The 22,635-nt window shown below is 45.3% G+C and overlaps 1 protein-coding gene across 1 annotated transcript in view; it reads right to left on the reverse strand.

Annotated features, from left to right (window-relative positions):
• The window catches only part of SYNRG (synergin gamma), a 474,426-nt gene extending 458,138 nt beyond the window's left edge, over positions 1–16,288 (reverse strand). Inside the window, exon 1 of the mRNA XM_069756583.1 lies at positions 16,226–16,288. Within this exon, the coding sequence (XP_069612684.1) occupies positions 16,226–16,266 (41 nt within the window). The 5' untranslated portion in view covers positions 16,267–16,288. The remainder of the gene's footprint in view (positions 1–16,225) is intronic.
• Positions 16,289–22,635: the final 6,347 nt, after the last annotated feature.

Below are 22,635 nucleotides of genomic sequence, written 5' to 3' on the forward strand. Positions count from 1 at the left end.
AAAAACTGAGGCGAAAAGAATTTTTTTGTGAAAAAAAAGTACTTTTTCATTTTTACAGATCAATTTGTGAAGCACCTGAGGGTTTAAAGTGCTCACTAGGCATCTAAATAAGTTCCTTGGGGGGTCTAGTTTCCAAAATGGGGTCACTTGTGGGAGAGCTCCAATTTTTAGGCACACGGGGGCTCTCCAAACGTGACATGGTGTCCGCTAAAGAGTGGAGCCAATTTTTGATTCAAAAAGTCAAATGGCGCTCCTTCCCTTCCAAGCCCTGCCGTGCGCCCAAACAGTGGTTTACCCCCACATATGAGGTATCAGCGTACTCAGGACAAATTGGACAACAACTTTCGTGGTTCAGTTTCTCCTTTTACCATTGGGAAAATAAAAAAATTGTTGCTAAAAGATCATTTTTGTGACTAAAAAGTTAAATGTTCATTTTTTCCTTCCATGTTGCTTCTGCTGCTGTGAAGCACCTGAAGGGTTAATAAACTTCTTGAATGTGGTTTTGAGTACCTTGAGGGGTGCAGTTTTTAGAATGGTGTCACTTTTGGGTATTTTCAGCCATATAGACCCCTCAAACTGACTTCAAATGTGAGGTGGTCCCTAAAAAAAATGGTTTTGTAAATTTCGTTGTAAAAATGACAAATCGCTGGTCAAATTTTAACCCTTATAACTTCCTAACAAAAAAAAATTTTGTTTCCAAAATTGTGCTGATGTAAAGTAAACATGTGGGAAATGTTATTTATTAACTATTTTGTGTCACATATCTCTCTGGTTTAACAGAATAAAAATTAAAAATGTGAAAATTGCGAAATTTTCAAAATTTTCGCCAAATTTCCGTTTTTATCACAAATAAACGCAGAATTTATTGACCTAAATTTACCACTAACATGAATCCCAATATGGCACGAAAAAACAATCTCAGAACCGCTAGGATCCGTTGAAGCGTTCCTGAGTTATTACCTCATAAAGGGACACTGGTCAGAATTGCAAAAAACGGCAAGGTCTTTAAGGTCAAAATAGGCTGGGTCATGAAGGGGTTAAAGGGAAGGTGCCATCAAAAAAAATTTTTTTTCAGAAATTGTAAAAATGTAAAGAATTAATGATTACATTTTCTTAAAAAATATTATCATTTGTTTATAATTTAGTAAAATATGAAAAATAATTTGAAAAGTTTTGGAATTTCCACTTTTCAACACTAGGGGGAGCAGCTGCTGAAATTTCAGAAAAACCTAGTGTACAACTAGCTCACATTACTGCACTGCAGTAATTATGGGCGGAGTCTGCTGACTTGTGTGATGTCTCCTCTCCTCTCCTTATGGGTGTTTGCTAAGGGATTAGAGAGGATGATATTCAGGAACCCAGTGAGAAGCCATTTTGTTGGTGACTGCAGAGTATGGCTGCCGTCACACTATCAGTATTTGGTCAGTATTTTACCTCAGTATTTGTAAGCCAAAACCAGGAGTGGAACAAATAGAGGAAAAGTATAATAGAAACATATGCACCACTTCTGCATTTATCACCCACTCCTGGTTTTGGCTACAAATACTGAGGTAAAATACTGACCAAATAATGATAGTGTGAAGGCAGCCTTATACTGACAAGTAGACAGTCACCAAGGATGGCAGGCAGCAAGGATTCTGGGAGATATGTGGTGGAGAGAGCAGGGTGACAGCAGCACAGAGTATTTCAGGAGAGCAGTGTGCTGGTCTATAGGGGCCCCCTGTTCGGTGTGCGGAGCAGCCAGGGATTGTACATAGAGCGCTGTCTTTTATACACATGGATGGACCGTCTGCTCCACAGAAATCCAGGAATCATTTCTGCGGATTGATGGCCTGGTCTGATCCAGACTTTGCATGCAGACCCCATTCCCCTCCTCACATCCTGTCTTCTCCATCCTGTCCATGTGTGAAAGCGAGGCGACAGGCGCAGTCCGGGGTGACGCTGGGAAGGAAATGTAGCCATATAGTAACGATAAAAATGAGACCCCTCTCTTCAGCTGCCTCACCAGCCCTGACTGCACCTAACTGGAGGTCATGCTTTACCCTCTATTACCCCAGACCCGCGTGCAGGTGCTCAGCCAGAACCACCATAGAATGGGTCCGCTTTCTGAAGATAATACTGCCATAGTGTTCTCGCATAATACCGCCATATAGATCACACACAATACTATCAAATAGATCACACAATACTGTCATACAGTTCTCACATAATACCACCATATAGATCACACATAATACCGCCAGTGTTCTCACATACCACCATATAGATCACACATAATACCGCCAGTGTTCTCACATACCGCCATATAGATCACACATAATACCGCCAGTGTTCTCACATACCGCCATATAGATCACACATAATACCGCCAGTGTTCTCACATACCACCATATAGATCACACATAATACCGCCAGTGTTCTCACATACCACCATATGCTTCTCACATAATACCGCCATATAGATCACCCATAATGCCGCCACATAGATCTCACATGTATTGTAAATAAAGACTCGGCCAGAATAAAGTCCTTTATTAATCTTTTTTATACCATACCGAACGCATAATCCTCGACTCCCTCATCTCCCACAGCAAAAATAATAAACCACAATGGGGAAAGACACGCAGGGGGGAGAGGAGTGCATAGGAGAGGATTAGATACTGACTGCTGAGCCGTGTATCTAATCCTGTCCTGTGTGATACTGTGCTGCGCCATGTATCTAATCCTATCTTGTGTGATACTGTACACAGGACAGGATTAGCTACACAAGACTAGATTAGCTACACAGGACAGAGGTAGCAGTGGTAGATGGTATATAGAGGCAGGCAGCAGTGGTATATAGGGGCTAGTAGCAGTGGTATATAGGGGCTAGTAGCAGTGGTATATAGGGGCTAGTAGCAGTGGTATATAGGGGCTAGTAGCAGTGGTATATAGGGGCTAGTAGCAGTGGTATATAGGGGCTAGTAGCAGTGGTATATAGGGGCTAGTAGCAGTGGTATATAGGGGCTAGTAGCAGTGGTATATAGGGGCTAGTAGCAGTGGTATATAGTGACAGGTAGCAGTGGTATATAAGGGCTGGTAGCAGTGGTATATAGGGACAGGTAGCAGTGGTATATAGGGGCTAGTAGCAGTGGTATATAGGAGCAGGTAGCAGTGGTATATAGGGGCTGGTAGCAGTAGTATATAGGGGCTAGTAGCAGTGGTATATAGGGACAGGTAGCAGTGGTATATAGGGGCTGGTAGCAGTGGTATATAGGAGCAGGTAGCAGTGGTATATAGGGGCTGGTAGCAGTGGTATATAAGGGCTGGTAGCAGTGGTATATAGGGACAGGTAGCAGTGGTAGATGCATAAGAAAATAAAAACTCTGTACTTACCTTCAGTCCTCTCCCAGGAAGTGCTGAATCATGTTCAGGGCAGAGCAGTGTGACGATCTCCCTGCTCTGCTCTGAACAGGTCGGCAGTGAGCAGTGATTGCAGCCTGTGCTGTAATACTAAGTACAGGCTGCAATCACAGCTCCTGGCTGCAGATACTCACCCCGCACCTCGCTCCCAGCAGCAGCTTCTCCTTGGCAGCTCCTGCTTTGATCGCACACACTGAGCTGTGTGTGCGATGACAGAGGAAAAAAACAAAATGGCCGCGATCTCCTCTCACAGCTGTGACGTAGCAGCCCAGTGGGCGTGCCCAAGTCACAGCTGAGCTGAGAGGCAGGAGAAGCGGTGGGAGCCCGACTGTTGGCTCCTATGCCCATGGCTGCCGTAAGTGAGGTGTGCAAGTGTCGTGTCCAGACACTTACACCCACACTAATGAAAATGGCGGCCTCCAGTGGCAAAAGTAAAAATGAATAAATAAAAAAGTATTAAAGTAGTACATTTACTTTTGTATTAAAAATAATTGATTATATAATCAATAATTATTAATACAAAAACTAAAATCACGGCACCCTCCCTTTAAACCTTCTTTCCTCCAGACATAGAGGATGCCCCCTTGTCCCTGTCTCAGATTTGCCTTTGTATCAGCTGCCTGACACGGGCCACTAAATGTGAGTTTGTCATCCACCCATACTCCCAGGTCTTCTTCATTGACGGTTTTGCCCAGAATTTTAGAATTAAGCACATAGTTATACATCTTATTACTTCTACCCAAGTGCATGACCTTACATTTATCCCCATTAAAGCTCATTTGCCATTTATCAGCCCAAGCTTCTAGTTTACATAAACATCCTGTAACATAAAATTGTCCTCCTCTGTATTGATTACCCTGCAGAGTTTAGTGTCATCTGCAAATATTCTACTCTGTATGCCCCCTACAAGGTCATTAATAAATACAGTGGGGCAAAAAAGTATTTAGTCAGTCAGCAATAGTGCAAGTTCCACCACTTAAAAAGAGGAGAGGCGTCTGTAATTTACATCATAGGTAGACCTCAACTATGGGAGACAAACTGAGAAAAAAAAATCCAGAAAATCACATTGTCTGTTTTTTTAACATTTTTATTGCATATTATGGTGGAAAATAAGTATTTGGTCAGAAACAAACAATCAAGATTTCTGGCTCTCACAGACCTGTAACTTCTTCTTTAAGAGTCTCCTCTTTCCTCCACTCATTACCTGTAGTAATGGCACCTGTTTAAACTTGTTATCAGTATAAAAAGACACCTGTGCACACCCTCAAACAGTCTGACTCCAAACTCCACTATGGTGAAGACCAAAGAGCTGTCAAAGGACACCAGAAACAAAATTGTAGCCCTGCACCAGGCTGGGAAGACTGAATCTGCAATAGCCAACCAGCTTGGAGTGAAGAAGTCAACAGTGGGAGCAATAATTAGAAAATGGAAGACATACAAGACCACTGATAATCTCCCTCGATCTGGGGCTCCACGCAAAATCCCACCCCGTGGGGTCAGAATGATCACAAGAACGGTGAGCAAAAATCCCAGAACCACGCGGGGGGACCTAGTGAATGAACTGCAGAGAGCTGGGACCAATGTAACAAGGTCTACCATAAGTAACACACTACACCACCATGGACTCAGATCCTGCAGTGCCAGACGTGTCCCACTGCTTAAGCCAGTACATGTCCGGGCCCATCTGAAGCTTGCTAGAGAGCATTTGGATGATCCAGAGGAGTTTTGGGAGAATGTCCTATGGTCTGATGAAACCAAAGTGGAACTGTTTGGTAGAAACACAACTTGTCGTGTTTGGAGGAAAAAGAATGCTGAGTTGCATCCATCAAACACCATACCTACTGTAAAGCATGGTGGTGGAAACATCATGCTTTTGGGCTGTTTCTCTGCAAAGGGGCCAGGACGACTGATCCGGGTACATGAAAGAATGAATGGGGCCATGTATCGTGAGATTCTGAGTGCAAACCTCCTTCCATCAGCAAGGGCATTGAAGATGAAACGTGGCTGGGTCTTTCAACATGACAATGATCCAAAGCACACCGCCAGGGCAACGAAGGAGTGGCTTCGTAAGAAGCATTTCAAGGTCCTGGAGTGGCCTAGCCAGTCTCCAGATCTCAACCCTATAGAAAACCTTTGGAGGGAGTTGAAAGTCCGTGTTGCCAAGCGAAAAGCCAAAAACACCACTGCTCTAGAGGAGATCTGCATGGAGGAATGGGCCAACATACCAACAACAGTGTGTGGCAACCTTGTGAAGACTTACAGAAAATGTTTGACCTCTGTCATTGCCAACAAAGGATATATTACAAAGTATTGAGATGAAATTTTGTTTCTGACCAAATACTTATTTTCCACCATAATATGCAAATAAAATGTTAAAAAAACAGACAATGTGATTTTCTGGATTTTTTTTTCTCAGTTTGTCTCCCATAGTTGAGGTCTACCTATGATGTAAATTACAAACGCCTCTCATCTTTTTAAGTGGTGGAACTTGCACTATTGCTGATTGACTAAATACTTTTTTGCCCCACTGTATGTTAAAAAGAAGAGGGCCCAATACTGACCCCTGTGGTACCCCACTGCTAACCGCTACCCAGTCCGAGTGTGCTCCATTAATAACCACCCTTTGTTTCCTACCCCTGAGCCAGCTCTTAACCCACTTACACATATTTTCCCCTATCCTCGTTATTCTCATTTTATGCATCAATCTTTTGTGTGGCACCGTATCAAAAGCTGTTGAAAAGTCCATATACACTACATCCACTGGGTTCCCTTGGTCCAGTCCGGAACTTACCTCTTCATAGAAACTGATCAAATTAGTCTGACATGAACGGTCCCTAGTAAACCCGTGCTAATACTGGGTCATGAGGTTATTCCTCTTCAGATACTCCAGTATAGCATCCCTTAGAATGCCCTCCAGGATCTTACCCACAGTACAGGTTAAGCTAACTGGTCTATAGTTTCCAAGTTCAGTTTTTGTCCCCTTTTTGAATATTGGCACCACATTTGCTATACGCCAGTCCTGTGGTACAGACCCTGTTATTATGGAGTCTTTAAAGATTAAAAATAATGGTCTATCAATGAGTGTACTTAATTCCTGAGGTGCTCGGGGGTGGATCCCATCCGGGCCCGGAGATTTGTCAATTTTAGTGATTTTTAGACGCCGCCGCACTTCCTGCTGGGTTAAGAAGGTGACATTTAAGGGGGAATTTTTGTTATCACTGATCATATTGTCTGCCATGGAATTTTCTTGTGTAAATACTGATGAAAAAAAGTCATTTATCATATTGGCTTTTTCCTCATCCACCATTTCACCCAGACTATTTTTAAGGGGGCCAACACTATCCTTTTTTAGTTTCTTACTATTTATGTAGTTAAAGAATATTTTGGGATTATTTTTACTCTCTCTGGCAATGAGTCTCTCTGTCTCAATCTTTGCTGCCTTGATTTGCTTTTTACAGAATTTATTTAATTTTTTTTTGTATTTATTTAATGCCTCCTCACTACCTACTTCCTTTAATTCTCTAAATGCTTTCTTTTTGTCACTTATTGTGCCCCTTACAGCTCTATTTAGCCATATTGGTTTCCTCCTATTTCTGGTATGTTTATTCCCATACGGTATATACTGTGCACAGGTCCTATCCTGTGCACAGGTCCTATCCAGGATGCTAATAAACATCTCCCATTTTCTTTGTGTATTTTTGTGTCTCAGGATATCGTCCCAGTTAATTGCACCAAGATCATCTCTCATCCGTTGGAAATTTGCCCTTCTGAAGTTTAGTGTCCTTGTAACCCCTCTACTACACATCTTTTTAAAGGATACATGAAAACTTATTATTTTGTGATCACTATTCCCCAAGTGACCCCCAACCCTTATATTTGCTATGCGGTCTGGCCTGTTGGGTAATATTAGGTCTAGCAGTGCCCCCCTTCTAGTTGGGTCCTGAACCAGTTGTGAAAGGTAATTGTCTCTCATAGTTGTCAAAAACCGATTACCTTTGCTGGAACTGCAGGTTTCTGCTCCCCAATGTATTTCAGGGTAGTTGAAGTCCCCCATAATAATGACTTCTTCTTGAGTCGCAGCTTCATCTATTTGCTTTACGAGGATATTCTCCATTGCTTCCATTATTTTTGCAGACTTATAACAAACCCCTAGCAGTAATTTATTATTTTTCCCCCTCCCCTTATCTCCACCCACAGGGATTCTACATTTTCATTAGATTCACCTATATTATCACGCAGGATGGGTTTTAAGGACGATTTTACATACAGACACACCCCTCCCCCTCGCTTATCTGTACGGTCATTTCTGAACAGACTATAACCCTGTAAGTTAACAGCCCAGTCATGGCTCTCATCCAGCCACGTTTCATATATCCCCACCATATCATAATTATGCTCCAACTACATTAATTCTAATTCGTCCATTTTGTTTGCGAGGCTTCTGGCATTAGTATACGTGCACTTGATGTTCCTCTCTGTACCTCTATTCTTTCTTAAATTATTAACTGTTCTAACCCCACCCCCCATGCCACCGCCACCCCCAACTTCCTTATTTGTGCCCAGGTCTCTATCTGCACTATCTTCCCCTGCTATAAAATGGATACCCTCCCCCCCCCCCCCCCAATTCCTAGTTTAAACACTCCTCCAACCTTCTAGCCATTTTCTCCCCCAGCACAGCTGCACCTTCCCCATTGAGGTGCAGCCCGTCCCTAGCGTAGAGCCTGTAGCCAACTGAGAAGTCGGCCCAGTTCTGCAGGAACCCAAACCCCTCCTTCCTACACCAATTCTTGAGCCACTTATTAACCTCCCTAATCTCCCGTTGCCTCTCTGGCGTGGCACGTGGTACAGGCAGTATTTCGGAAAATACAACATTGGAGGTCCTTGCTTTCAGCTTGCGGCCTAATTCCCTGAAATCATCTTTAAGGACCTTCCACCTACCTCTAACCTTGTCATTTGTGCCAATGTGCACCATGACCGCTGGGTCCTCACCAGCCCCTCCCAGTAATCTGTCCACCCGATCAGCAATGTGTCGGACTCGAGCGCCAGGCAGGCAGCACACCGTTCGACAATCCCTGTCTTTGTGACAGATTGCCCTATCTGTTCCCCTAATAATTGAGTCGCCCACTACCAGCACCTGTCTGGCCTGCCCTGCTCTCCTATTTCCCTCCTTAGGGCTCCATCTCACTTGCGAGAAATACATCCGAGTCTCGCAGGCTAAAACCCTGCTCTGGCGCCGGCACTCCAGAGCGGAGCATGCAGCTCCATTTATTGTTGTGCGGCCGCACGCTCCGCTCTGGGGTGCCGGCGCCAGAGCAGGGTTTTAACCTGCGAGACTCGGACGTATTTCTCGCAAGTGAGAAGGAGCTTTTACTGTAGCAGTCATTCCTCCGGCTTTCAGAGGACATGCCTGGCTGCAGCAGTGCTACCCCTGTACTGGCACCCACCTCATCTGCCAACTTAGCAAGCTTATTGGGGTGTGCCAGTGTTTTGCAGTTTTTTTTGTTTTTTCAAACTTTGCAAAACCTTACATTTTTTAACACAAATGGATCAAAAAACAAAGTGCCTGCAATGTGTGAACACAGCCTTAAGAAAAAAAAAAAAAAAACAACAACTAAACACTAGCTAATGCAGGTCTCCACTGTACACCATACATTTAGTGAAAGGCTTTCACAATACTACCAGTGTTACCAGAATGAGGATGTACTTACAAAACCTGCACAGAAACATTACAGTATCACTTACCAAACCATCAACACTGGATCAAACATCCCATGTCCACAACAATACATGAGTGCTGAAGCCTCACAGGCTCCATTACATGGAAATCTACCAGGTATATAACGAAGCACGAGACCAATGACGGTGGAGTCACAATATTCTTACCGACGCATTGAAGGAACAAAGACGTTGTTCAAACACATGGCTGAACAATAAAACAGAAATCCTAAGAAAAATGACAGTCTTAGAAAATTAGGACATTATAATGCCAAAGGCCCTATTATCACTCATCTCTTGCTCCCAGTGCAGTAAACGAGGTCACTGCCAAAATATATAATTCAACACAAGGAAACTTCAACTGTCCAAGCATCCATCTGTGGTTACTACCAACCCTGGTACTGAAGCCGTAACCTTGCTCAAGTCCCCCCATCCCACCTGGATTGTGAGTCCTTTCTGTGTAGGGCAGATAAGCCACATCTGGTAGCGCACAACACATTCAGGAAACCTGCATGTTTGGCTCAGCTGTATTTAGCCTGCAGATAACCATATTTTCGGGCCGAGTGCAATCCGACAAAACATTGGATCACACTTGGACTAATATTGATCTATGGGGCCGTACACATAACTGAGATTTCCCTCGGAACAAGTCTGACCGAAGTAAAAATTACATCTGTAAATCAGATCAGAGTGTGATCAGCATAATCAGATTTTCTCAGATGGGAGAAAATATGGTCGTGTGATCCCAGCCTGGAGCACCAATAACGTGCAATGTGTAGTACCTAATGCGCCAAGAAGCAGACTCGTGTATGTGCAACCAGTAACTGGTACTGCAGCCCACCAAGACTAAAGAAAAGAATACACAATCCTGTCTGTTACATAGTGAGTTTTTAAGGCAACAAAGAAGACTAAAAGAGCAAGAAAAAAAAAAACGGTCTTTTTGCCTTATTTCTTCCACTATTATAATAATGTACTACAGGTCTCTGAACCAAACATCCATTCCCGGATAATTAAAGTGGATCTATTGGCATATTTCCCAATGCAAACTGCATACATTATTAGGCCAGTCTCACACGTCCAGATAATTCCGGTACTGGAAAAATCGGTACCGGAATTATCCGTGTCCGTGTGCTCACGTGGCACATCAGTGTGGCACACGTGCTGCATCCGTGTGCCGCCCGTGTGCCGACTGGGTACCACACGCACCGTGCAGGAGACAGTGCTACGGTTAAGCGCTGTCCCCTGCATCTGGTGATGAAGCAGCCATTCATTTCTTCTCTCCAGCAGCATTCGCTGGAGAAAAGGAATGAATAATTATTTTTTTTATTTATTTTTGTTTTTAAAATAAAGTTGCCGGTAATCTGCCCCCTCCCACCCCCTGTGCGCCCGCCCGCTGGCATTAAAATACTTACACAGCTCCCTCGGCGCTTGCATCCTCTCAGCATCGCAGCTCTTCCTGTATGAGCAGTCACGTGGTGCCGCTTATTACAGTAATGAATATGCGGTTCCCCCCCCCCCTATGGGAGGTGAACCGCATATTTATCACTGTAATGTGCGGCACCACGTGACCGCTCATACAGGACAAGCAGCGACGCTGAGAGGATGTAAGCGCCGAGGGAGCTGGGTAAGTATTTTAATGCCAGCGGCCGGGCGCACAGGGGGCAGATTACCGGTAACTATATTTTAAAAACAAAAATAAATAAAAAAAATAGATTATTCATTCCTTCTTTCCAGCGAACGCTGCTGGAGAGAAGAAATGAATGGGGCTTCAGCACCACAGGTGGGGGGGACAGCACTTACAGTAGCGCTGTCTCCTGCACGGCACACGGACAACATCCGTGTGCGGTACGTGTTTTACACGGACCCATTGACTTTAATGGGTCCGTGTGATCCGTGCGCTCCCACGAACACTGACATGTCTCCGTGTTTTCCAAACGGACACACGGTCCGTGAAAACACGCTGACATGTGCAGAGACACATTGATTTTAATGTGTCTACGTGAGTCAGTGTCTCCGGTACGTGAGGAAACTGTCACCTCACATATCGGAGCCATTGAGGTGTGAAACCGGCCTTAAAGGGAAGGTACCGCGTTTGTAGATCATTAATAAATCACTGTAATGTAGCATAACATGCTGCTATAACCAAGTTTTAAATGCATGTGAAACAGATTAAGTGTGTAATATGAGTTTAAAGAATGCACTGGAGGCTGACATCTTGGTTTCACAGCAGTTCACGACACTATCAGTGTCATTTTACGGCACCCCATGGACATAGGAGATAATAGACTGGTGCTGACCCCATCTCTAACATTGTAGCTGCTTTAGCAGTGAGCTGGGCACGCCTCTGTGGGCTGCACAACTCACTGCTGTAGGTGTGACTAGCCGCCGTTTTATAATAGCCCAGTGCTATCTGCCGAGCTCCACTTACTTTCTATCGCATGAGAGAAGCACTCACTGGAACCGGAGGATGGGGAGTGGGGGTGATTTATCTCCATGCTCCTCTGTACTCCAGGCACTGCACTGCATTCAAAGCCTGCCTCTCTCTCTCTCTCTGCCATACAATGTATCTCTCCCCTCCCTCCACAATGCCTGGCCATTCTCTGCAGACCTGGATCTCCTCCTTCTTATCTTATGGAGGGATGAGTCACAGACAGCTCTGCTCAGATAATGCTGCTCCATACATAAACACCACACGTCTTCACTTTTCCTCCAGTCCACCATGCTGCTGAGCCCACTGTGTTCTGATTTTTTGTAAACTCTGTAGCTGTGTTTCTGATGCAGTAACTGCTGGTGATAGCAGATCACAGGGCAATCACACACAAAATGGTGCTGCCCTGTGATGCTGCTCTTCATTCTGCCCCAGGGATATTAGACCACCCAAAAGGGGAGGGAAATGGTGATGTCAGCAGTTACTGCCCCAAGCTGGTAAGTCTTACTATAGCTGTTTGAGGTCTAAAACGGAAAATGCTCCCCCTAGTGGTGTATATATATATATATATATATATATATATATATATATATATATATATATATATATATATATATATATATATATATATATATATATGTATGTATGTAAGAAAATATATAATACTAGATGGCAGTCCGATTCTAAAGAATCGGGAGTCTAGAATCCATATATACTTTATTTATTCAAATGTAAGAATAATACAATTAATAAATAATAGTAAGAAAGAACAAAAAATGGCTGCACTCACCAGCTCTTGACAATTCTTGTTATTTAAGGTACAGTTACACAGGATCCATGAACATGCTTATGAGCAGAGGGATGAAAGACATCAGACGACAACTTTGCGTGTTGTGGCAAATGCCACAACAACGGTTCTTTGCTTAAGAACAATAATGTAAATAATATGTATCAATAACTATGTATATTGGTATGTACAGTGTCCATGCGCTTGCATCTATCCTCTGTACTCTTGTTAGCACGCTGTTTGCGCTTACGTGCGGCATCGGCGTCTTTTTGCTCTGCATTATTAGTATACTTTCTATCAGACCTAATCTTACGTGCGCCATCAGCAGCTTTGGGCTCTGTGTCATTAGTATCCTTACTATTAGAGCTCATGTTGGCTAAGCTAAACAGCTTTAAGCGTGGTGGTGGCAAACAACAGGTTAATAAGAGGCACTGTCAGGTAGTAGGAAAATAGCCAGTTAATAATAGGCAATAGTTCTTTGCAGGAATGCAGATATTAATAAATAGGCAGTTTATATTGCAGAGAAATTGCTGGGCAATAATGGACAATGTCCTTATGTGGCAAATAATAGAGCAATATACCCAATGTGGCAAAGAAGAGGTTAATAAACGGCAGTCTCTCAGTATAACAGTCAGTGAATAATAGGCAGTATATGGAGAAAACACCAAACAAAAGTTCAAAATTGGTGTGAAAATGTCACTGAACCACTTCACAACTAAATATATATAGTTTTGGTAAATGGTATTATCATTTTTTTGACGAAATTCGGCAGGAGCTTGAAGAGCAACGTCACTGGGCCCGCCTCCACGCAGTAGAAACTTGCTGTGAGGTAAAAATTCAAAAATCACACCAAAATGGCGGGCGGAGTGTGTCACAGTACGGCACGTTTCTGATTGGTCGCTCGCAGCAGGCGGCAACCAATCAGACACTGGACACTGTTGACGTCACTCATCTCCGGACATTAGCTCCGGACATTAGCTCCGCACATTAGCTCCGGACAAAGCCACGGAAGTTGGCACAAATTGCAGGAAGTAGTATTCTAGGCAATTATATATTAGATTTTTCATATAGAAATGTTTGCAAACAGTGCAAGCATTGCATTAATACATTTTATTTACTATTTTAAGCTTAATTCCACAATTCCCTTTAAAGGGAATCTGTCACCACTTTAATGGCATGGCAAGCTAAAAATATTGCCTTATTAAGCATCTGCTATCCATTCCCCACATCATTATAGAGCCCCCTGACTCCCCTTGTATACTCACAAAAACGTGTTTTATGTGTCCCGCGCTGTATGTTAATTTCTCAGTCCGGTCCGATGAGCTCATGTACCGGAACTATGTTTGCCAGCACACGTACACTTCTGTTTTTCGGCTTTACCCACAGTTGGGAGAAGCGTATTGCACAAGGAAATATTTCTGAGCAGGAGCGAGATGTCGCACGGGGCAAGAGGCGTTCTCTATGATGGCGACCAACAGCCGATGGGCATGATGTAGAGACCCTAAGCCACGCCCATCAAACCGGACTGAAAAATTACGATACAGCGCGGGACACATAAAACACGTTTTTGTGAGTATACAAGGGGAGTCAGGGGGCTCAATAATGATGTAGGGAATGCATAGCAGACGCTTCATAAGGAGATATTTTTAGCTGCTATGCCATAAAAGTGGTGACAGATTCCCCTTGAAGGACTGTCTCAGACCTGATAAGACTTGTGTATTTCCTTAGAAAGCCCATGTCAGAAAAGTGAATGCCACTCATTTTTTACTGTCTGATAATAAGATGAGCATTTCAAGAGCCCAGTTCCAGTTACGTCATGTTCACACATTGCAGAAACTGCCGGCTGAGGATTTGTAACCAATGTGTTACTGGTGGATTTAGTTTAGGCTGCAGATTTCACGCTGTTCAGTTACTAAGCAATGAGTAGGGTGAAATCCTCAATAAATTAAAAAAAAAAAAAAATCAGCACAGCAATGAGCACAGTAGACTGAAATCCTCACCAGTCTCCTATTTTCGTGCAAAACGTGAATTTGAAAACCTCAATAACTTGGATTGTGCCAAAAACTGAAGTAGATTTGCAGTGTGGAATACCCATGACAAATCACAAATGTGTGACCTTAGCCAAAAAATTGTGCCTGATGTATAAAGGGTAAAGGAAATGCTCATAGGCACCAAATGAGAGAGGTCATGCTTTCCAGCATAAGGCCAGAAAGTGGAGATGGGATTAGTCTTGATTTCAAAAGAAATAATGGTGCGGTCAAACAAGGCCTTTCTTGTCATAAAATTGTTTTTTTTTGTGACTTGTTATTAAAACTTGCACTTTAGCACCAAAAGTGAAAAAAAACTGCATTTGGCGCGCTCAATCATACACCAGGGGATTCTCGAGTGAAGCTGTGCCAAATTGTAGTACTTTTTAAAAAGTTTAAAATTGATGAACCTGGCGGAAACACCTGGAATTGCTAAACGCCACCCACAAAGGAGAGAAACCCCAGAGGGGAGCACGTATAGAGCAGACGTCAGAAAAGGCGCAAATACAACACAGAAAACTAGGCATAAAGAGGCGGGAAAGCAACGATGAATCCAGACCGTGGCACACACGAAACTCTACAAAGTGTTGTGCGGGCACCGCTCTATGTAATAGGAGCCATGCAGGAGACTCACAGGGATCAAACAGGTAACTGTGCCACCGAGGGCGCACCGATGCCACCCGCACCCCATGGTAATTCACCTTTGTCTGCATAAAACATAGTGCCTATTGTTTAGAACCATGTGCCACATCAGAGGATGAGTATAGCCCACCTCAAAACAGTATGGATACATGAGCACGGTTTGTCAGATGATTTTTTCATTACTTGTACCACATATATTGGTTGTTTTGTGCATGTAACTTATATTGTACCGGTGTGTTTTCATGCCGGTATGCTGTGTCAGTCCACTGATGGGATGTAGCCTATGGCATTTTTTGTCCCTCATTTTTATGGTCCAGTACCCCTTTTTCCCATGTATATATTGTGTTTTTAAGAGTTATTTTCTCAATAAATTGTTAGTTTTTACCAGTACCATGGTCTAGGTCACTTTATTTCTATTTATGTGATCTAATCTCACGTGATAAGGTAATTGTGCCACCCAGGGCGCACCGATGCCAACCGTACTCCATGGCCGGCCATGGTCCGGACAGCAAGTACCCGACCACACCATGCCAGGAGGCATCATACAGGTAATTGTGCCACCCAGGGCGCACCGATGCCACCCGCACCCCATGGTCGGCCATGGTCCGGACAGCATGCACCCGACGACACCATGCCCGGAGGCATCATACAGGTAATTGTGCCACCCAGGGCGCACCGATGCCACCCGCACTCCATGGCTGGCCATGGTCCGGACAGCATGTACCCGACGACACCATGCCAGGAGGCATCATACAGGTAATTGTGCCACCCAGGGCGCACCGATGCCACCCACACCCCATGGCTGGCCATGGTCCGGACAGCAAGTACCCAACCACACCATGCCAGGAGGCATCATGTTGTGGCCATGGGTCAGGCTGGCACATCCTTTCTTCCTCGTTTAACCCATTGGTAACCACTTGCTTTTTTAACCTTTCAATCATTTTCCTAATAATTATCAATTTACATTTAAATCAATGTGCAGCAGATGGAAAAAGAAAAGGAGCAGATGGTGGGAGACATATCACCCAGATGTGGAAGCGCTCTGCACAGGGAGAGGTGTTAGTATGGAAGAGCCGACATGATGGGAAGAGCCCCCCTGCTACACTGTCACATGAACACGTCAGCGAGTCTACAAGGCACAGCGGCTGCCACATTCATGTGCGCCGTCCTGCGGATACAAAATGGAGCATACATAACTGACAATGCTACAAGCTGTGTACTCGCCTGCCGCTACCCGTCCCCCCGGCTCCCGGTCGCATCGCCATCTTTCCGTGCTGTAAATAAAGAGACACCAATATCACTTCCGGCAACAAAGGAAGAGTCACTTCCGGTTTCATTAGGACGCAGCAGCCATATGTTGTGACAAAGTGAGCTGGGCTGTAGAATGGCGCCTTTTGTGCGACAGGGACAGCCTGTGTGTGCGACAGGGACAGTCTCTCTGTGAGCGACAGGAACAACCTCTCTGTGAGCGACAGGGACAGTCTCTCTGTGTGTGACAGGGACAGTCTCTCTGTGCGACAGGGACAGTCTCTGTGCGACAGGGACAGTCTCTGTGTTCGACAGGGACAGCCTCTATGTGCGACAGGTACAGCCTAGTGTGACAGGGACAGTCTCTCTGTGCGACAGGGACAGTCTCTCTCTGTGCGACAGGGACAGCCTCTCTGTGTGCGACAGGGACAGCCTCTCTGTGTTCGACAGGGACAGCCTCTCTGCGACAGGGACAGCCTCTCTGTGTTCGACAGGGACAGACTCTCTGTGCGACAGGGACAGTCTCTCTGTGTGCGACAGGGACAGCCTCTCTGTGCGACAGGGACAGTCTCTATCTGTGCGACAGGGACAGTCTCTCTGTGCGACAGGGACAGCCTCTCTGTGTGCGACAGGGACAGCCTCTCTGTGTGCGACAGGGACAGCCTCTCTGTGTGCGACAGGGACAGCCTCTCTGTGCGACAGGGACAGCCTAGTGTGACAGGGACAGTCTCTCTGTGCGACAGGGACAGCCTAGTGTGACAGGGACAGTCTCTCTGTGCGACAGGGACAGTCTCTCTCTGTGCGACAGGGACAGTCTCTCTCTGTGCGACAGGGACAGTCTCTCTGTGCGACAGGGACAGTCTCTCTCTGTGCGACAGGGACAGCCTCTCTGTGTTCGACTGGGACAGCCTCTCTGTGTTCGACAGGGACAGCCTTTCTGTGTTCGACAGGGACAGCTGTTGTGAATTCTGTGGCAGAGCTCCCTCCTGTGGTCACAAGTGGTACTTCGGCTGATTCTCTCTGTGAGCTTCCGTTGGTGGAGGAAAGTGGTACTGCGGCTTCTGAGTTTCCTTCCTCAGGTGATGGGGTGAAGTCGTTAGGTGCTGCTCTATTTAACTCCACCTAGTGCTTTGATGCTGGCCTCCTGTCAATGTTCTAGTATTGGACCTGTTTCCTCCTGGATCGTTCCTGTGGCCTGCTGCTCTGCATAGCTAAGTTCCGCTTTGCTATTTTGTTTGCTGTTTTTTTTCTGTCCAGCTTGTCTATTTGTTTTTTTTCTGCTTGCTGGAAGCTCTGGGACGCAGAAGGTGTACCTCCGTGCCGTTAGTTCGGTACGGAGGGTCTTTTTGCCCCCTTTGCGTGGTTTTTGTAGGGTTTTGTGTTGACCGCAAAGTTACCTTTCCTATCCTCGCTCTGTTCAGAAAGTCGGGCCTCACTTTGCTAAATCTATTTCATCTCTACGTTTGTCTTTTCATCTTAACTCACCGTCATTATATGTGGGGGCTGCCTTTTCCTTTGGGGTATTTCTCTGAGGCAAGGTAGGCTTATTTTCTATCTTCAGGCTAGCTAGTTTCTCAGGCTGTGCCGAGTTGCATAGGGAGCGTTAGGCGCAATCCACGGCTGCCTCTAGTGTGGTTGGAGAGGATTAGGGATTGCGGTCAGCAGAGTTCCCACGTCTCAGAGCTCGTTCTATGTTTTTGGGTTATTGTCAGGTCACTGTATGTGCTCTGACCTCTATGTCCATTGTGGTACTGAATTACCTTATCATAACAGACAGCCTCTCTGTGTTCGACAGGGACAGCCTCTCTGTGCGACAGGGACAGCCTAGTGTGACAGGGACAGTCTCTCTGTGTGACAGGGACAGTCTCTCTGTGCGACAGGGACAGTCTCTCTGTGCGACAGGGACAGTCTCTCTGTGCGACAGGGACAGCCTCTCTGTGCGACAGGGACAGCCTCTCTGTGCGACAGGGACAGCCTCTCTGTGCGACAGGGACAGCCTCTCTGTGCGACAGGGACAGCCTCTCTGTGCGACAGGGACAGCCTCTCTGTGCGACAGGGACAGCCTCTCTGTGCGACAGGGACAGCCTCTTTGTGCGACAGGGACAGTCTCTCTGTGTGCGACATGGACAGTCTCTCTGTGTGCAACAGGGACAGTTTCTCTGTGTGCGACAGGGACAGTCTCTCTGTGTGCGACAGGGACAACCCTTCTGTGCGACAGGTACAGCCTCTGTGTGCGACAGGGACAAACAGCCTCTCTGTGTGACAACTCCTCTGTGCGACAGGGACAGCCCCTCTGTGTGACAGGGACAGACTGTGTGCGACAGGGACAGCCTCTGTGTGCGACAGGGGCAGAGCCTCTCTGTGCGACAGGGACAACCCCTCTGTGCGACAGGGACAACCCTTTTGTGTGACAGGGACAACCCCTCTGTGCGACAGGGACAACCCCTCTGTGCGACAGGGACAGACTCTCTTTGCGACCAGTCCTCTATGCGACAGGGACAGCCCCTCTGTGCGACAAGGACAGACTCTCTTTGCAACAAGTCCTCTATGCGATAGGGACAGCTTTATGAAGCAGCCAGCACCCAATGGCATTGACACTGGCAGCACATGGACAGCGGATAACTGGGGCACATGTACTGAGCGGGTTCTGGAGCCAAGAAGGCTCCATAAACAAGGTATTAATAGTTTGCAAACAATGTGGCCTTATAAAAGCAGGTGTTTTACTGCTGAGTGTGAATCTCCTGCAGCATTTTATTTTTGGGCAGTTTAGCCTGTTAGTAAAGCTCCAGTATGGCTTTTAACTGACCTGACATTTCAGACAATAGCGTCCCCCCACTGGTGAAAATGCACCAGCTGTCAACTGTACACTATAGCTGACACCTTCCTGTATCAGCCTTGATTGATTTAGGCACCAACCATGGCTTTTTAACCCCTTAGATGCTGCTGTCAATAGTGATTACTGTATCTAAATGGGTAACTGATTGTGGGGGCTCATCTTTAACCCCATCGGCACCCTGAGACTTGATTGTATAGTTCTGATGTTTGCCATGGCAACAAATGGACAAATAATGGCATGTTCAGAAGTTAGCGACATTTAGGTGGTTTGCCAGCTGATTTTCTGACGTTACAGAGCTCATATGAGTTTATTCCGCCAGGGGGCGCAGCTTTGATGATGGCACCGCTAGTCACCGAAGCTCCGTTCCCTGCATTTAATTAATTTCCCCAATTGTTTACAGGTACAACAAGGAGCCCTATGTATGGAAATCAATACGTGTATGGATAAATATATAATAGCCAAATTAAAAACCAAATCAATATGATGACAAAACGGTATAGTGTAATAAAATGCCTTTTATTATAAAAATATATATATAATGGGCAATAAATGGCAACAGCAGAAGTGTGCCTGTAACTGGAGGAAGAAATATACAAGTCAAAAATTAAAGCAAAATAGCAATAATCAAACGGACGCAAAAAGGAGACAAGGTAAGTATAAAACGAAGAATTAGAGGACAATTGTGATACATAAAAAATAGTAATAACTTTCTATTACACTGCAAAATGTGTGAAAAAATATATATATAAATATATAAGTGTAAATAAAAAATGGACATATACTGTGATTGAACTAAAATAGGCAACTGAGTAATGTGCTAAATATAAAAAGTGCAAACTGAAGCAAATAAAGTGCACGACCAGGTAAAAAAAGCCTGTATTGTGGTCAGCTCATAGGAATAAAGTGAGCTGTGTGTTATGATCTGGTGGCCTAGGAGCAGCATGAGACGGACTCTGGAGAAGGTGGTCCCTGTACTGACCGCAAACCCTGAACCTAGCAGCGCAACTAGAAGTAGCCGTGGGGGGTACCTAACACTCCCTAGACCCCTCGACACAGCCTAAAAACTAACTTCCACTAAAGACAGAAACAGGAAACCTATCTTGCCTCAGAGAAAATCCCCAAAGGATAGATAGCCCCCCACAAATATTGACTGTGGAGGAGAGGGAAATAACATACGCAGACATGAAGTCAGAATTTAGCATAGGAGGCCATACTAGCTAAAAAGAAAGAATAGAACAGAGTACTATGCGGTCAGTATTAAAACATTAGAAAATATCCACCACAGAAAATACAAATCACCACATCTGACTAAAGACATGGAGGGAATATCTGCATCTCCAGAGACACAGCTTGACTGCAAAAAATCCTTCACTGACAAAGCTGGACAAGACAAAACATGAATATACACAGAACTATAAGGTCCACAGCAGGTGGACAGCAAAAACAAAGCCAGGACTTTATCTTTGTAGAAAAGCACAGCAAACAGGACAGACCAGAAGGGAAGAGAATCCTCCAAAAACAATGGACAACTGGCACAGACTAAAGGATGAAGCAGGACTAAATACCTAAGTCCAAATTGAACACACCTGATGAATGCTGCAATCCACAGACAGCAGCACTACCACTCATAACCACCGGTGGGAGCCTAAGAGCAGAATTCACAACAGTACCCCCCCTTGAGGAGGGGGTTCACCGAACCCTCACCAGAGCCCCCTGGCCGATCAGGACGAGCCAAATGAAAGGCACAAACCAAATCGTCAGCATGAACATCGGAGGCAACCACCCAAGAATTATCCTCCTGGCCATAACCCTTCCATTTGACCAGATACTGAAGCTTCCGCCTCGAAAAACGAGAATCCAAAATCTTCTCAACCACATACTCCAACTCCCCATCAATCAACACCGGAGTCGGAGGATCAACAAAGGGAACAACGGGCACCACATACTTCCGCAACAAAGATCTATGGAACACATTATGGATGGAAAAAGAGGCTGGAAGGGCCAAACGAAAAGACACTGGATTGATAATCTCAGAAATCCCATAAGGACCAATAAACCGAGGCTTGAACTTAGGGGAAGAAACCTTCATAGGAACATAACGTGAAGACAACCAGACCAAATCCCCAACCCGAAGCCGGGAACCAACACACCGACGACGGTTAGCAAAACGCTGAGTCACCTTCTGAGACAACACCAAATTGTCCACCACATGAGCCCAAATCTGCTGCAGCCTGTCAACCACAGAATCCACACCAGGACAATCAGAAGGCTCAACCTGCCCTGAAGAAAAAAGAGGATGAAAACCAAAATTACAAAAAAAAGGCGAAACCAAGGTAGCAGAACTAGCCCGATTATTAAGGGCAAACTCGGCCTATGGCAAGAAAGCCACCCAATCATCCTGATCAGCAGACACAAAGCATCTCAAATAAGTTTCCAAAGTCTGATTAGTTCGCTCGGTTTGGCCATTTGTCTGAGAATGAAATGCGGAAGAAAAAGACAAATCAATGCCCAGCCTAGCACAAAAGGCCCGCCAAAACCTAGAAACAAACTGGGAACCTCTATCGGACACAATATTCTCCGGAATGCCATGCAAACGAACCACATGCTGAAAAAACAACGGAACCAAATCAAAAGAGGAAGGCAATTTAGGCAAAGGTACCAAATGAACCATCTTAGAAAACCGGTCACAAACCACCCAGATAACAGACATCCTCTGGGAAACCGGAAGCTCTGAAATAAAATCCATAGAAATATGCGTCCAAGGTCTCTCAGGGACCGGCAAAGGCAGAAGCACGCGCACAAATCCCACAGGACTGCACAAAAGAACGCACATCCCGCGACAAAGAAGGCCACCAAAAGGACCTACCAACCAAATCTCTGGTACCAAAAATCCCAGGATGGCCAGCCAACACAGAACAATGAACCTCAGACATCACTTTACTAGTCCATCTATCAGGAACAAACAGTTTCCCCACTGGACAGCGGTCAGGTTTATTAGCCTGAAATTCCTGAAGAACCCGTCGTAAATCAGGGGAGATGGCAGAAAGAATCACCCCTTCCTTCCGAATGCCGACCGGCTCAAGGACCCCAGGAGAATCAGGCAAAAAACTCCTAGAGAGGGCATCAGCCTTAACATTCTTAGTACCAGGAATGTACGAGACCACAAAATCAAAACGGGAGAAAAACGGACCATCGAGCCTGTCTAGGATTCAGCCGTTTGGCATTCTCGAGGTAAATCAGATTCTTATGATCGGTCAGGACCACAATACGGTGCTTGGCCCCCTCAAGCCAATGTCGCCACTCCTCAAATGCCCACTTCATAGCCAACAACTCCCGATTGCCGACATCATAATTGCGTTCCGCAGGCGAAAACTTCCGAGAAAAGAAGGCACACGGTTTCATCAAGGAACCATCAGAATTCCTCTGAGACAAAACGGCCCCTGCCCCAATCTCAGACGCGTCAACCTCAACCTGAAATGGAAGAGAAACATCCGGCTGACGCAACACAGGGGCAGAAGTAAATCGGCGTTTAAGCTCCTGAAAGGCAGAA

Source organism: Ranitomeya imitator, chromosome 3 (assembly GCF_032444005.1).
Source record: "Ranitomeya imitator isolate aRanImi1 chromosome 3, aRanImi1.pri, whole genome shotgun sequence".
NCBI classification, from domain to species: domain Eukaryota; kingdom Metazoa; phylum Chordata; class Amphibia; order Anura; family Dendrobatidae; genus Ranitomeya; species Ranitomeya imitator.